This window comes from Temnothorax curvispinosus, unplaced genomic scaffold (genome assembly GCF_003070985.1).
Source record: "Temnothorax curvispinosus isolate PA1 unplaced genomic scaffold, ASM307098v1 QBEX01010358.1, whole genome shotgun sequence".
In the NCBI taxonomy this organism is placed as follows: Eukaryota; Metazoa; Arthropoda; class Insecta; order Hymenoptera; family Formicidae; genus Temnothorax; species Temnothorax curvispinosus.
This window is the reverse complement of record NW_020220138.1, coordinates 68,962-84,926: the sequence shown is the minus strand read 5'-3', so window position 1 is coordinate 84,926 and position 15,965 is coordinate 68,962. Positions and strand designations below refer to the sequence as shown.

The 15,965-nt window shown below is 40.5% G+C and overlaps 2 protein-coding genes across 6 annotated transcripts in view; both read left to right on the top strand.

Annotated features, from left to right (window-relative positions):
• Positions 1-634: 634 nt before the first annotated feature.
• LOC112460146 (regulator of G-protein signaling loco) lies at positions 635-13,536 on the top strand. 5 transcript variants are annotated; one of them, XM_025024681.1, is made up of 16 exons: positions 636-896; positions 953-1,933; positions 2,137-2,745; positions 3,129-3,249; positions 3,469-3,881; positions 8,045-8,155; positions 8,238-8,462; positions 8,662-8,882; positions 9,001-9,193; positions 9,715-9,921; positions 10,309-10,582; positions 10,822-10,970; positions 11,082-11,165; positions 11,254-11,410; positions 11,587-11,678; positions 11,848-13,536. In XM_025024681.1, the coding sequence occupies exons 2-16, from the start codon at positions 1,277-1,279 to the stop codon at positions 12,310-12,312; spliced, it is 3,978 nt and encodes a 1,325-aa protein (XP_024880449.1). In that variant the 5' UTR covers positions 636-896; positions 953-1,276; the 3' UTR covers positions 12,313-13,536. The 5 variants fall into 5 exon arrangements, with proteins under 5 accessions (XP_024880452.1, XP_024880449.1, XP_024880451.1 ...); XM_025024683.1 differs by having other exon boundaries at positions 636-1,594; positions 1,655-1,933; XM_025024680.1 differs by having other exon boundaries at positions 636-1,933.
• Positions 13,537-14,912: 1,376 nt separating this feature from the next.
• Positions 14,913-15,965, top strand: part of LOC112460154 (M-phase inducer phosphatase-like) — a 50,315-nt gene continuing 49,262 nt past the window's right edge. Inside the window, exon 1 of the mRNA XM_025024699.1 lies at positions 14,913-15,522. The gene's annotated coding sequence lies outside the window, so the exon portion shown is untranslated. The remainder of the gene's footprint in view (positions 15,523-15,965) is intronic.

The following is a 15,965-nucleotide window of genomic DNA, read 5'->3' as shown; positions in this document are numbered from 1 at the left end:
CTGGCAAAATTTCAGGAGAGGAACAGGAAATAGATCGTGGTGCTTTCTAGTCGATCTCAAAATAAACTTTAACAGAATGTTGAATTTCATTGTTTTACTTTTAATTAATCTTTGCGAAAATTTTTGAGTCTCTTTCGCGCTTTTATTATTAATCCCACGGATTAATGATAATCATAGTTAACAGCAGGATATCGTAGAGACAAGATAACATGTCAAAATTGAAAAAAAGTAATTTATTAATAAATTTTTCTTTTAAATCGAGCAACTCGAAAATCAAAGTCGCGAAATATTCTTCAAAAGAATGTTTTGAGCGCTTCTGCATTTTTATGCTGAAACCGGTGAGCTTATTACGTAATCGATAAAGCTAATATTTTTATCGCGTTGCAACGAAACTAATTTATTAATTATTTATCATTTCATTGAAGCGCGAGCAGATTGCTGAAAGTAGAACGAACAGACTCGAAACGTCGGACGTGGATAGGCCGCCGGGAAACGTGAATATCCAGAATTTCTTCGTCAACAGCCAATCACTCTTCTCGACGACGCCTCAGCGCGCCTTACGATCTGACTTCGAGCCACCTTCGAGCTAAACGTATTTGCCACAAGGTCGATCACCTTCTCTAGCCTCCTCGATGGACGCATTCCAAAACATCCGTTCGCGTAGAGCTCCACTACTCCACTCTGCTCCGCTCGCTTGCTGTCACTGGAAGCTGGTCGTATTGTCCTCCGAAAGGAAACAGGTGCCAATAATTGAAGAAGAAGAAGAAGAAGAAGCTAGAGCTCGCCGTTAGCGAGGTTCGGCCGACGAGCGACGCGGAGCGGCCGGGGTTCCCGATTCGCGGGATCGACTTCCATCGGTGCTCCGGATCGGCGAGAGCGATCCACGAATGATTTCCGTGAGTAGGAGTGGGCGTACCAGCGGGGTTCCAAGCGCTAAGCCAAGGAATAATAGTTCCACAGGAGTGACAGGAGTAGTTGGGAGCACCCAGAGGCTGTCCCGGAGCATTATCTTCTTCCGGAAGCTTCTTCTTCTTCTTCTTCTCCTTCGCTGAAAGAGGAAGAAATGCTTCCAATCTCCTAGAGGAAGTTTATACAAGCTGTACCGAGAAGTGAAGTCCCGAAGGAACGCGACGGAGGAGGATGCTCGCCGACGTGGAGGCGTGAGGCCGCGAATTATGGAGTCGACGAGCCACAACGTGCTCCTCGGCAACGGTGGTGAACGCGCGCGCCTCCCCGGGGACCCCTCGTGACGTCGCCGAGCCCCAGGCAGGCAGACATGCATCAGAACCGGCGGAAGAAGAAACGGGTGAACTACGGGGTGAGGGCGGTCGAGGTGGTCCGCGGCGCGAAGGGCTTCGGCTTCACGATATCCGGCCAGCAGCCGTGCATCCTGAGCTGCATCGTGCAGGGCAGCCCGGCGGAGGGTGCCGGGCTGCGTGCCGGCGACTATCTCGTCGCCGTCAACGGCCACAACGTCAGCAAGGTGCCGCACGACGACGTGGTGCAGCTGATCGGCAGCTCCAAGGGCATTCTGCGGCTGCAAATCGCCGAGAACTATTACTCCGACTCCTCGGACGAGGAGGGCCTGGCCACCGTAAGATCCAAGCCCAAGTACGCGCACAAGCCGCGGGCCGCTAACGCGAGTGCTTTGCAGTTGCAATGCAGGGCGGCGAAGGTGGTCAGGGATCTGCAGAGCGGCGCGATGTTCAACGCGGTGGCCGACCTGGTGGCGCCAGCAGCACCCGAGTCAGCTAAAAGTCAGTACAATTATTCCGGCCCGCATTATCGCTGGAACATGACGAGCCCGCTCCCGCCACCGCCACCGCCGGTCTCTCACAAGCGCGACTCCGAGAAGATCGTGCACCGAACGGTCGTCGGTTATCTCGGTACTATCGACATACCGAACCAGTTGCATCCGTCCTCTATGATGCAGGTACATCCCCGACACGCTCAGAATGAATAATACTTTGCTGATTATAATGCTTCATCGGTTGTAAATTTTATTGTGCAATTTAATTGTAGTAAATTGATGTAAGAAACATGTGGAATTGCTCTGAGATTTATTTTATACCGTATAGAATACATATAATACAGAAGTAATGGCAAAATTCAATATAAACTTTATTCTTATTGCAGGTTTTGAGAAAATGCATTAAAAGACTGAAGGCCGAGAAGCGGAATCCAACTACCGTTCTTCTCACCATTCACGTTGCCAACATTAAGCTCACCAATTCGGAGAATCGCGTTATCGCCGAGTACCCTTCGTATCGGATAATATTCTGCAACTCCTTTTCCGAGCAGGACAAGCAGTATTTCGGAATATTAACCAAGTCCATGAAGAACACGGACGATATTGTCTCAAACTCGTGCCACGTTTTCACTATTTATTACAAGTTGATCGACCACGAGGTGCACTCCAATGCGTGTAACGTGTTCGGATTTATGTGTACAAAGTCGTCAGAGTTAAACGTCTGCCAGGAGTTCCCCGATAGTTGTACGAGCCTCATCGGTGCCATACAGACACTGTATATATCCGATTGCACGAATAGGGAGACGAGTCCTTACAACGAGGCACGCATACGCTTGGACGCCGCTTCTCCTCAACCGAGCAACATTAGCACGTCGACCGCTCATTCGAGCAACAGCGATTCCGGAATTGGTTTTAAGGATGATTACGGCAGCTGCTCGGGTAAAAACACGAACGACTGCGAACGAAGAAGGCAATACTCCAATATGCAATATAGGGTACTTTCTATAAATTAGTCTATTATATTCTGTTGATGCTATCTCTCTCTACCTTATAAATTCGGTATCTAAATTTTATTAATTTACCATCTGAGCGACGCTGTAAATATCTTCAAATTAAGTTAAATAGGAGGGAAAGGGGAGCAGAAATATGAAAATACAAGTTTTGTCCGACCAAATTTTATTTATAACTTTAATGTAACTTTGTATCTTGAAATTCCAGATATTTGTTAAACTTTTAATAACTTAGAAATATAATTTATCATATTTTATACATGATAAGTTTTAAAATAAATAAATATTAAAAGTTTGTCATTTGCTCGATTCATTCTGTGATGTAGCATTCTATCGTCATTCCTGGCTCACGATTAATTTATTTGCAGAATGTAAGCGGGCGATTATCCAGAGAACCTGTCAATGAGGCTGCGGGACACCGATTGACAGTTCGCGCGACCTCGGAGGCCAGATTGTGGAACGAAGAACTAAAATTCGACCCTTCTAAAGGTAACTCGGCATGGCAGTTCGAAACATTGTGCGACAAAAATCGCGGCTTCCGCTATAATTTTTGGAATTCCTTTCTTCTTCTTTCTCCTTTCTTTTTTTTTCTTTTTTCCGGATCTGTCCGAAATGACAATTGATGGCAGAATTCGTTCAACTTTGAAACTGAATAAGCGTGAATGTAGCAGCGATGGTGGGGAACTATACGAAATGTGCTTTTCACAGAGATGCGGCACGTGGCGGGGAGTGGGGAGGGTACGACCACCACCTGCGCCGGAACATCTGCCCCTGCTGCGACGGCACGCACCATGTTGGCCAGTACGTCCGTTGGATCCCTCGCGTCCGTTTGTACCACGGCGCTGCTCGACGGCATCGAGGACGCCGCGGAGTCGTCTAAGGTCGCGTCGACGGAGGGACTGAAACGTCTCATGGACACCACGAACAAGCTCAGCCCGAAGGTGTACTGCGGCCAGGTCACCAAGTCGCTGGTGCACAGCTTGGAGGACATCAATTCCAGCATGGAGTACGCGCGGCCGCCCTACTGTCATTCGTATTCCGGCAAGTCCGACAAGCCACGTCCTTGGGGGAGTCTGCAGGAGATACGGAATTTTCGCAGCAGCGTCTCGGACAAGTGCATAGTGAGATATTTTTTTTTCGTTTAATTCAATCTGTCGTAGTTCTCAGAAAATTTGTTCCATCCGTTTCGCCGATGTACATAAATCTGTCTCTCAGAAGCAATTTGCGTTTCCTGACACTTTCGCAAATTGTTTTGTAATAGTCAATATTTTCTAATTCCTGCATGCCGTCGAAATCTTTTATTCTCATTTGGTGAAAAACGAGAAGTGAATTCTGAACATGTATCCAGTTAAATATTTAGAATCCATTTTTTGAAATGCATTTATTTATTTATTTTGAATTATACGATCTATAATACGTTGCTTTTCTATTTCGAGTTTGAAGAAGTTTTATCGATTTTATAATTGCATTACATTCTTAAATCTAAATCGCATTCCTTGAAAATACCGTGTATAAAGTTATTTTAATTTATCATTATAATACCGAGGGTCAATGTATCTTTTCACGTCAATTAGCGAAATGTGCGCGAGATCGTATCTTTCCCCCTCGTTTCTCACGAGTTCTGATTACTTCCGAAAACATATGCATCAGTAACAACTAACATTAACGCTCCCGTAGGATTTGTCGTCGCGAACGATTTCCGGTCCCTCTCGTCTACTCGTTATTCACGGCTGCGTCATCGTTTCCTGCCCGCCTCTGATTTGCGCTCGTGCACGCACAGGCAAGGGGTCAAGTGAAAACGAAACAACCAGAAACCAGATCGGCGGTTCTCTGCGAAACGCGTTCCCGCGTTTTACTTACCACACGCCACACGCATGCGATTACTTTATTTGGTATATACAAGCGTATCCGTCGCTTCTAGGAATGGGATTACAAACTGATGCAATAGATACTGTTCGTCGAATCTGGTTCGCGTAGTACAAATTTGCACAGGCTATCTCGGTGATCGTGTATTTCCTCTCTTTCGAAAAATCCTCCGACGGATTCAAAGTAATCACCTCGTAGTAAAAATTAATTCGGTAATGATTAATTCTTTTTCTTATAATTTGGAATGTTGAATATCCTTGTCTAAATTAAAATTATTTCGAAGTTAACAGAAAAGTTAAAAAAATGGAAATTATAATTTAGTGATTTCTTACGATTATTGGTGATTTTGTAAAATGATAGATGAGAATATTTAATCTAGAATATCTGTAGACAGCAACAAGCTAAAACATTACAATTCGCAGAATAACATAAGTTAGCATAATGGATTGAAGAGGATTGAGTTGCTAAACTTAAATCTGCGTGCTGAAAATAGCTACGTTGCAACCAACAACGTCTAGAGTAACGTTAAAAAGAACGTTCCCGCAAACTGAGGTTGATGCACCTCCTTTAGGTGCATGAATAGATCTTACGATGATAGATGCAGGGTCGGGGGCCGTATAGAACCTGTTTGTTCCTTACGCTTAGAATTTGCCAATCTTTCTCACAATATCTGTTACAGACAACTTTTATTAATATTATAGTCATATACATATATCATCGAAAACTATTTTAAATATTATTTATCTCATTATCATTGAATTATACTGTTTGTATAGCGAACCCAAGCTGACAGCTTATATATAAATTAATTGTATTGATTCTATTGAAGAATTGGAGGAACGTTATATCTCTTATCCCCAAGGTAAGGGTTTTATTTAACATTTTATTTTAACGAAGCTGTTAATCGTGCAAAATTACACCTATTAACATCGCGAGAAGGTAACTCCATTCTACGCCTTGATCCTCAGATCTTAATCAATTCGTATTCCTTACACAGCTCATTTATCCAACACACCACTCCGCTACTGCATTCACAAATCCTTCCGACCGGCTCCCTGCGTGCGGCCCTGCATAGATGTTAAAACGAGGTTGAACGATAGAGTTCGTCGGTGGAGGCAGAGAGGGGAAAGGCCGTGTGACGCGGGCCCGTTGTAGTAGTAGTGGTATAGCGATGGGAGCGGAAGAGGCGCGGGGTGAGCGACGACGACGATGAGAATGAATCAGTCGGGAGCAGCGTCGAGGGAGAGGTGAAGGGACCTCGAGGGAACGAGGGAGAAAAGGAGCGGCAGAAAGAGAGAGAAATATAGGCGAGGGAAGTGGGCCTTGTTCGAGCGTAAAGTGGCCCCAGCTTCGGCCGCCTCGGCGTTGTAACACGCCGCCGCCGGGACGAACGCGTAGTAACCGTGTGGCGCACGGTGCGTGCGGTCGCGACGATGTCGCGGATGATTACGTCGTTCTGGGTACTCGTTATCGCCGTCGTCAGCAGCTCGTAGGATTATCCTGCGGCGCCGTCACGTCACGTCACGTCACGTAAACGTCGTCTGCCGGGAGGCACACAGCGGTCATCCGCGAGTCGCGCCGTCGCTCGGCGATGCCCGGTCGGTCGCCGCGCTGGGCGGAGCCCCCGTTGTTACACAAGTGAATCGCCCGTGTCAGCTCTCGTCGCCGACGTCGTCGCCGTCGTCGTCCGTTCTCTCACCTGTTCCACGCTGTAGTATGCGATTGTATGCGATCGTCGCCCGGTACGTGCGAGTCCCGGCAGGTTAACAAATGACGTTGCCGCTGCCGCCGCCGTCGTCGTCGTCGATGCGAAAACGCGCGGCCCGCAAGCGTGACATGGATGCGCTGGCGAAATCGGTACGTAGAAAAAAAGGGGCACGGCCAGGTTCGCCCGGGGTGCTCGGGCGTGCGTCGCGAACGCTGTTTGTACGCGGCACGTCTCGTCGCCGCCGCCACCGCGACGATTCCTCGATGACGCATCGTTTGGTAAATTTGAAGCCGCTCTATGTGTTTAGGAAAATTTTCGTCATCGTTGTAAGTTTGTATTCAATGTTAAATAGTTAAGTAATTGGTGCGACAACTGGGTAGATTGTAGAATAACTGGGTATAGGGGCAGGAAGCTCATTTAAGAAAACATTTATTTGTAAAACGTTTAGTTTATTTTGCAGAAGATTTGAGGCGCAATTACTAACTAAACGGTTGATAGGAAAACAGCAAACTCTGTCTCACGCAGGATGTCCTTCGATTGCATTAAATTTGACACCCTGTAGGTCGGGCGATTAAGTGATAAAGTGAGCGTATAGGAGAGGTCAAAGTGAACATAAATCAGCATCGCACGTACATCTCGATGGGTGTTTCATACGCCGTAGAAACAACGGGATAAATGGATAAATCCATGGGATAAAACCATCGACCGTAAAGAGTGCGATAATATTGCGTTGTTTTCAGTTAAATCTAGGCTAGCTTGTCGATTGTTCATTAAGGTCTCTCCAACGCGCCTTATTTCCTTAATTATTGGTAATCACGGGCTTTGGGCTCGTGAGCTCATTGGCGCGACGACTCACGTTTTGTCTTTGTTAAAACTGTCCGATGCACGAATTCGTTTTAACTTCCTCCTCGGAACGACTGTTGCGACTATTATTGTTTATTTGTTGTATTATCCTCCTGAATATCTTGCCGGGGTGTCATTTAAGTCGCTCTCGTCTAGTTACACCAGTAATGTCAATTAAGAAAAATCGTACGTGGGAAGATGAAACTGCGCGTTGGCTCTGCATGTGTGTAGGAAGGAATGGGGAAAACGGAGCACGCGAGGCGAGCGATCCAAGAAAGCGTTTTCTCATAGCGCGCACCTGTTGCGTGCACGACAGGTGCTGGAACTGCAAAGGCTCCAGCTCGGAATGTGCCGGAGTAAATATTAGAATCTCTCTCGACGACTTCGCGATACAACGGACAAATAAAATCGCGAATAGAAATCGTCGATTGTGCGTAATAATAATGTTGACCAACTAGCAGCAATTGCCATAGAACGCTAGGAATTAATACCTACTTATTTTAAATATGCCACTTATTTCAACACAATTTCTACGTTCTGTTATATTATCAAAAGAATCTTTCTTTAGTTTAATGATCTAATAATAGTTGATTTAGAAATGTGTAGGTTCAAAGAAAAGCAAGAATTATCTAACAATAAGTGTATTAATTTGCCGACTTTCTTTATATTAAGTATATTATCTTGCTAATTAGACCACAAGAGAAATTTTTAATAACAAGATTTATTTGAAATGAGGTGAAGAAGTAAAAGATGAAATTTTCTTTTATTTAGACGGAATTTTTTGCTCGTCTGTAGTGACAGTTTTAAAACGATGTTCTTTGATTTATTTTTCAATTTTATTTTATTAATGGGACACATCTATTGCAGTATGGTAGTACAGAATCCTGTGACAAGAACAGTGACTGCAGAGGAGTGCACACGTGGGCAAATGGATTTGAGAAACTGTTGGAGGATCCAAAGGGCCTGCAAACGTTCGCTGTGAGTAGCATGCGCGATTCCTCTCTGGTCTATTGAATGTTACATGTCGTACTATTACTGAACGCGGTTGATCTTATTCAAGGAATTTCTCAAGAAGGAGTTTAGTCACGAAAATATATATTTTTGGGCTGCTTGTGAGAGATATAAAGATACTAAGGACGCTGCTCTACGCCGTCGATTAGCTTGTCAGATATATCAACGCCATTTGTCGAATACAGCCGCCGAGCCAGTAAACGTTGATAGTCATGCGTCGGGACAAATTACCCAAGAATTACTCGACGAAGCACCCGCGGATTTATTTCTACAGGTATGTATATCGTCGAAAGCTTGTCTTGTAATTTAAAAAAAAAAAAAAAAAAAAAACGAATATTGCAAGATAGTTCATAAAAAATAAATTTTACATTGTTAAATCTCAAAATATTTTTTCTTTATCTACTTCATTATAATGAATGTCTGTGAATTTTATTATTGTATATTTAATCAAATAATTGCTGTTATTGCCTTAGGCGCAGAAACAAGTATTCAACCTAATGAAGTTCGACAGTTACCCGAGATTCCTACGATCGGAACTTTATCGTGCCTGCTTGGAAGCGGGGAGCGCCGTTGTTAATACAGAAGACTGTGATCTACATCTTACAAGTTCGCCTAGCGTAAAATTAAAGAAGAGTCATTCCGATGCGGAAGATCGTTGTCGAAAATCGATTCTTCCCTGGAACAGAAAAAATAGGTAAATTAGTTACTGATTTTATTTCTATCGTTAAGCGACAACGTTTGCTCGCGCAGTTGGTGCAGTATATTTTTATTTCGTTTTATTAAAATTTTGCAATTTTATTTTACATTTTCAGATCTAAATCGAAAGATCGTGGTGAGTCCGAGTACAACAAAGCCCCTAGCCGAAGTGAGACTATATATAAAAGCTTTACAGTTATTAAGAGAGAGGCAGAAGGTAATAATAATGAGGACACTGTGTCAATATCCAGTAGTCGGTCGTCATTAGCGTCGTGGGATTTGGCGTTCCGGCAGTCGTTTAATAAACACGTAAGTGTCATTGCAACTAATATAGCAATTGGATAATGATGTTTTAAGTAAATATGGAATAGTCATTGAATACACATCTTGATGATAAGATTGCCATTTTTTTTATAACTGACTGAGTTAAAAGTATGAATTGTATGTGCTAGTATTGAAATGAAACTTGTGCAATTTTTTTTGTGATAAACTTTAGTTGCAGTTTTGAGTTATTTTAACGAGTGTTGTGTGTAAATCTATTTTGTAGAGTGTGCTTTTAATACACTTTTTGAGAAAGTAGTTATTATTGTTATACAATAATCAGGTGAAAGAGTAGTACATATGTTGCATTAATCCACTAAGATGAGCTGTTGTAGAACAGATTTAATTCAAACTGCTATAAATTTTTTTTTTGTTTCAAGTTTTTTTTTAGACTTGTATTGCAAAACAGTATCAGGCCATTTTGTCAAATCATACAGATTCTAAAGTGCAAACGTAAAAATGTACATGTCAATGAATGTATACGTGAGCGAATATGTGTTCACTTGTAGTCTGTATCGTCTTGCGATGGGCAAACAAACGAAAAGAGAGATCGCGGCAAATGTACGGGTTTATGTCGAGTCATATTGCCCGATGGGTCCACTACTGTAGTGCCAACCAGTCAAACCGAGAGCATTAAAGACGTGGTTACCCGTCTCCTTGATAAGCGAGCTCTACGATATTCTAACTATGATGTTCTGATACTAGCAACAGATGAGGTTTGTGCTGTTTAACTGAATGCAAGCATTACGAAAATTACTGTTGATCTGACGCATGCACTTTTGCTTTCTTTTGCATTATAATGCATAAATAAAGTTTATCTTTCTCTGTAATATTTTATATTAACTTGCACGAAGTAAACATCTAACCGGTAATGTATTTTTTATTTATTATTTTATTTATATGGCATAATTTGGTGGAGGAAAAGACAAAATTTTTTTATTATATTTAAAATTTTTTTTAATGAAAGAATATCCTGTTATTTGCTCTATAATTCATATTTTAATCATTATATATTTTTGTTGAATTATTGCATTAATGCAATTTAATATAGACCATCTGTTACATAATGATTCTATAGTATATTATATATTGTTCATTTGCAGATGGTGGACACGAAATGTTTTTCATCAGTATTAGCAGGCCAGGAAGTGGAAGTGGTTCTTACAAAAGTTTTAAAAGTAGAATTACCCTCACGAAGGATAATAAGCGTTATCGCTCATAAGGGTAAAACTTTGAAAGAAGTTTTGAGACCTCTTCTAAATAAATACGGTTTCAATTTAGACTTGATTAGTATTTGGAGCGAAGGCCGTGGCGTTCCTATGGATATTATGGCTATCAATGCTCCTACGCGCATTATTGTAGTCGCAAATGAAGAAGGTTAGTGTGTTCTCACAATATAATTATAAATTAAAGATTATTTTTTACAAAATATGTATATTTTTGGAAAAAGTATTCATATCTGTCATCAGTATTTTAAAATAACTTTATGTTAAGGAAACCTTTTGCATGGTAAATGTTTTGATATAAAAATCGTAATATAATTAAAATAAAGTGTCATTTAATAAATTGCTAAAAAAAAGTCAAAACTTTATTAACAAAATGTTATTCTTTTATAGATTTTCAACGGGAGTTGCATACTGCCAAGTATTTAGATGAAATGCCACACGCACAGCCAACTCTGGATGAAATTACTAATAAAGTATTTGAAGAACTTCTGGTTGGGAAAAGTAGAAATAAATATCAATATAGTGAAGGGTCATGTAAGGTAAGCACAATAACGTCTAAAAAATATCCTATTATATATATGTAATCTATTATACAACAAATTATTTTTAATATTCCTTTTGTATCTTTTTTATCGAATTATCTTTTACAGTCGGATGATCAACGTTCGGAAGGATCTTCCATATTATCTAGCAAATTCTTTCTTCGGGATTCGACAATTCATGGGAAGAAGAAGGTAATTTATTTGACTTTTCACACTTTTCAATTAAGAAGTTTAATGGTTTATGTACACACGCGATTTATTTTTGATTTTCTTGGTTAAGGCGAAATCTAAATGTTGCAACACAAATGAAAAGAGTAATACAAACGATTGCATACATGAGGGAGCGCCCATTAAATCTCAGCCACCACTTATCGCCAAGTTGCGTAATGGTGTAAAATTGCAACTTCCAGGCAGATTTGACGGAGATGGTAAGAATGGTAATATTTTTTTTATATACATATATGTAAGTTATGTATTCAGATGTTAAACAGTTTATTTGATATAAATTAAAAAATTATTAATTAGAAATGTCAAAAAGTAACAAAAATTTGCCTATTAAGGATTTATTTAATTTTTAATAATCATTAAGTCAACTCTTTTTTTTTTGTTAAAGATTTATACGAGGGATTGAAAAGGGCGCAAAGATCGAGATTAGAGGATCAGAGAGGGACGGAAATCAACTTCGAATTACCAGATTTTTTAAAGGTATAGTCAAATGTGCACTGCATATGAATTATTCAGTTTATTATATTTAATCTTATATTGGGATTTAGTATGGCAGTAGAGATCTTACGTGTGCACAAATGTAAACTTTTAAGATCTGTATACCATATACATACGTTTCGATTTTTAAAGCTGTGAAATTGGTTATTAGAACAAGGAGAATGGGAAACGACCGGATTCTAACAAGATGCGAAGGACTCGGATAGTGTCGGCCAATTGCGAGGGCACCACCAAGTTTTACGACTCTGGCGATGATAAGCAAAGCAGCAGCGGGTACGAGTATCCCACGCACGTGACGAACGGAGCCGCGAACGAACGATTCTCAGCCTTGGTTAATATTACCGAGCCTTTAAGTAAGTGCCTTGATAGCTCGTTCACTCTAGACGGCGATAGGACACTGGTCGACGGCGATCAAACGATCATCGAGAACGGTACTGATTCCCCATTGAAGAGCCCGCACTCGGGGAGCTACGGGAGCACGGACGTCTCGCCTACGAAGTTGTCGAAACCTCCCCCGTTACCGCCGAAGCCCAAAAATCTTGTCGTAAACGTGGTGAAAAGCGGATATATCGCGTCGCCGAAAACTCTACAAAGGCCTAACCATGTGATCGAATGAAACAACCGAACACTATGTAAAGAGAAAGATATTTTTTAAATTAACGTAACGTCTCGCTTTTAGCATAGCGTTTTCATGTGATGCCACGATTAGCCGTTTAAACACGACACGGTACGAGATACCTGAGTAAACTCCTTTATTAAGTTTATGATTTATTAGAAGGGATGTGTGGCTCCGTGCGGGAGTTTATACCTGGACGGAGAATACAGGGCAACATTAATCGTATTCCCTTATTATGCAGTTTTCTATCATATATTCACATTCCGCAACTTAGATTTTATCTCGAAAACGGTTCTGTCCTGTCGTGCCTTGATCCTAGAATGCTATTGTATGTAAATTTTATTTTAATTATTTTAATTGCTTTTATTTTAATGAAATGTCGATCTTTTTAAGGAAGTTTTCCCTTTTATTTTATACTTTTGTATGTATCATGTTTGTTCTGCATTGATATTGAGTCTAACGTAATGGTAATTTTGTGTCTCACGTTGATTTTATATTTTTTATCTAAATTAATCTAAATTAATAATTTACAAAATGGATGCAACGATATTTTTTGTTGGTTTTGTTGGTTGGTGGAAAATTAAAGATTGTGAGTGAAGGAATATGACGTAATCCGTTGTGAGAACCTATATCGTTTGATAAGATAGAAGATTATGTCTTTTAGTTATACGTAATACTTTTTTACGTATCGTAGTATTGCTGAATGACGATAGCATTCTAGGATCAGATTAGATATGTAATGTTAAACGTACACATGATATATATTATATATTTTATATATCCCAGTTTCTTCGCAAACCGTTTTGACCAGAGAAACAAGAGAAGTCCAGGTGACGACAATCTATGCGCTTATTAGATGATTATAGGAACAAATGTTAATAAAAAAAAAGGTATGTGCTCGAAATGAGCCTAGTAGGATAAACAAAAGGGGACGATCTATTTTCAGTATTTCGAATAATTTTATTAATTAGATGTAACTTCCAAAGGGATCGCGTCCTATACGGTAATCTTGATAAAGTTATTAGGTATTACGCACGCTGGGAAAAAAAACGTACGTGCGTCGCTTCGTAACAAACAGAAGATACTCATCGTAGAGAGAATTGTGCGAGACAAATTCATTTATATATCGTATTGGTGGGGCATCTATTGCGACATTCTAATATATTGTATTATACGATTGTCTGAAACTCTTAGGCAAGCTCTAATAAATTTTTTTAAATTTTATAGAAGAGCCTCTATTCACTTTGGCTACGTCACTGCGTTGCCTTCAAACCCCTCTTCTTTGCTGAAGATAGTAAAAAGAAAACCGTTCCTTGTGTATTATCCTTTACATTAAGACTAATCATAGTTATTTAGCAACTCGAGCTTTTTTATAATATCTATAATGTCTGATTTTGTAATATTTGATTAAGGCACAAAAAAAAGAAGTGCTAAATAACTTGATACTCTGGAGCAATTGCCTATCATAGAATTTGATTCCGAGACTTGCTTTCCCGCATATATGGCTGATAGACAGATCAGTGTCGTTAGTATATAAATTACGATTTTCATTGATGCGATCTCTCTCGTCGAAAAATACTACATTAATTGTTATCAATTATAATTAATGCAGTATTTTTTTGGTAGATAGTACATACACACAAGATCGTGTCTTAATTTATTTACATAGACTAAATAAATCATAGTAGTCATATTCGATTTACATATTAAATTGTTAATTTATTTTATTATTGTAAAATTAATGAAGCATACAAAAATCTTTTTTTTTTTTTACAAACGAAGAACCCTGTATTACCCGGTGAGTACAACTTTCTTTTAAAACCCATCTTCGAATTGGCGCCATTAGGTGGTAGAACTGTCTGATTTGTAGTAGAGTTCCTATAACTAATTTGTAATTGATTAATTAATTCCTGCCAGATCAGCCAAGATAGACGTGTTCCTACCTTCCTACTAGCTGTGCCTTCTTTTTTTGCAATAGAAAAAGATGATTAATTTCCCGCATGGATAACTGATCCGCACAGTTATTTGGATTTAGCAAACCCACGGACCCGAGCACATCAATACACTGCGGACACTCACGTATGTATACATACATAATTGTATTATATCATGTACATTAATATATACACTTTTTTGTGACCGATAATACAATAAATACTTTAAATAGAGCAAGATGTTGTTTAACTTGAGGATAACAAGAAGAAAATAATAAGAAGTATAGATATATGTATCAAATAGCGAAAGCTGAATTTAATCTTCTAGTTATATTCTTTCATCAAAAAAACAATAATTAGTTAATTGACATTAATGAATAAAATTAATCAATTAAAACGCACCAGAAATTCATAGAAACGCGCGTTTCTTCTTGGAATTTATTTAAAAGGCTTGTAATTCTAATCACAATAAATCTGGGTGAAATTTCAGTCCGCAGAGGATCATCGATAAATTCTATTAAACGAGTTTATTCCCAAATTTCCAAAATGCGAAGTAATCTGAAAGAAAGCATCCGGAGTACATTCATATTTGCGGAGCAAGAGGCGGGAGAAAACGGAGCACAGAAAGTGTAACCGACGAACAGACCGTCGTCCGTCTCCTTCCACTCCCCCATCTCCTTCTACCTCCCACCGCCACCTCCTCCCGTTTCGCGCCTTTTCTCGGTCCACCCGCGCGCGAGCTGGAGCTCCACGATTCGCGCATCTCGACCATCTCGCCGTTGGCGGCAGTGTGTCAAGTGTGGCTTTATTGTGTTTTGACTGTTTGACTAACGTATTGGAGACGACCGGCGGTCCCCTGGGGTTTTCGGAGTGCCGGCTGGCGTGCGCGCTCCGTAACGTCGTCGCTAAATAATCGCGGTGCGACCGCGCACGGGGACCGTCGTGTTATCTCGCTACCAGTCGTCGCGACCAGTCCCGCCGTCGGTTTCGCGCCGAAAGTGATCGCGCATCAAATGAGAGGGAAACGCGGCAAGTGACAACGCTCCTGTTGCTCGTCGACCGCGGCGGCGAGGATCCCCCCGGTCGGTTCGATCCCCTCGACAAGGCGCGACACGTTTCATGAGTTCCATCATATCTCTCCTGTCCGCGCGGCAAGTTGGTGTTTACGGGAAAGTCGCGCGTGTCGTTTCGTCGGTTAGGACGTGCTTTAAAAGGGTGGACTACCGGCATCCCCAGGACGAGGGCATCCTAGGGGCAACGGCGTTATTTTTCCCAGGTAATATATATATATCGCAATATATATGTACAAGTAATTCTATATGTAGTAACAATAATGTGTTTATTAATGTATTATTAATAACATTATTAACATATAGTAGCATTAATATAGTAGCATTAATTTATTAATATATTTATTAACATATTAACATTATTAATATATATATAATAATATATAATGTTACTATAGATATATATTAATAACACATCATAGCACGTGTTGAATCACTCTCTCGATCGTGATACTCGGCCACAACAGTGTCAAGGGTACAAAACAAGGTACAACGAATAACAATTACTTTCTCGAATGGGAATTCGTGTGGTTTCCTTTTCGATCGGATTTCGTCACGTCCGAGCATTTTGACGTTGAAGATCGTCGTGCCGGCCGTTGCCGCTGAAAAAGGCGCCAACGGACTTTTTCGCCTAGATTTTTTTTTTGAG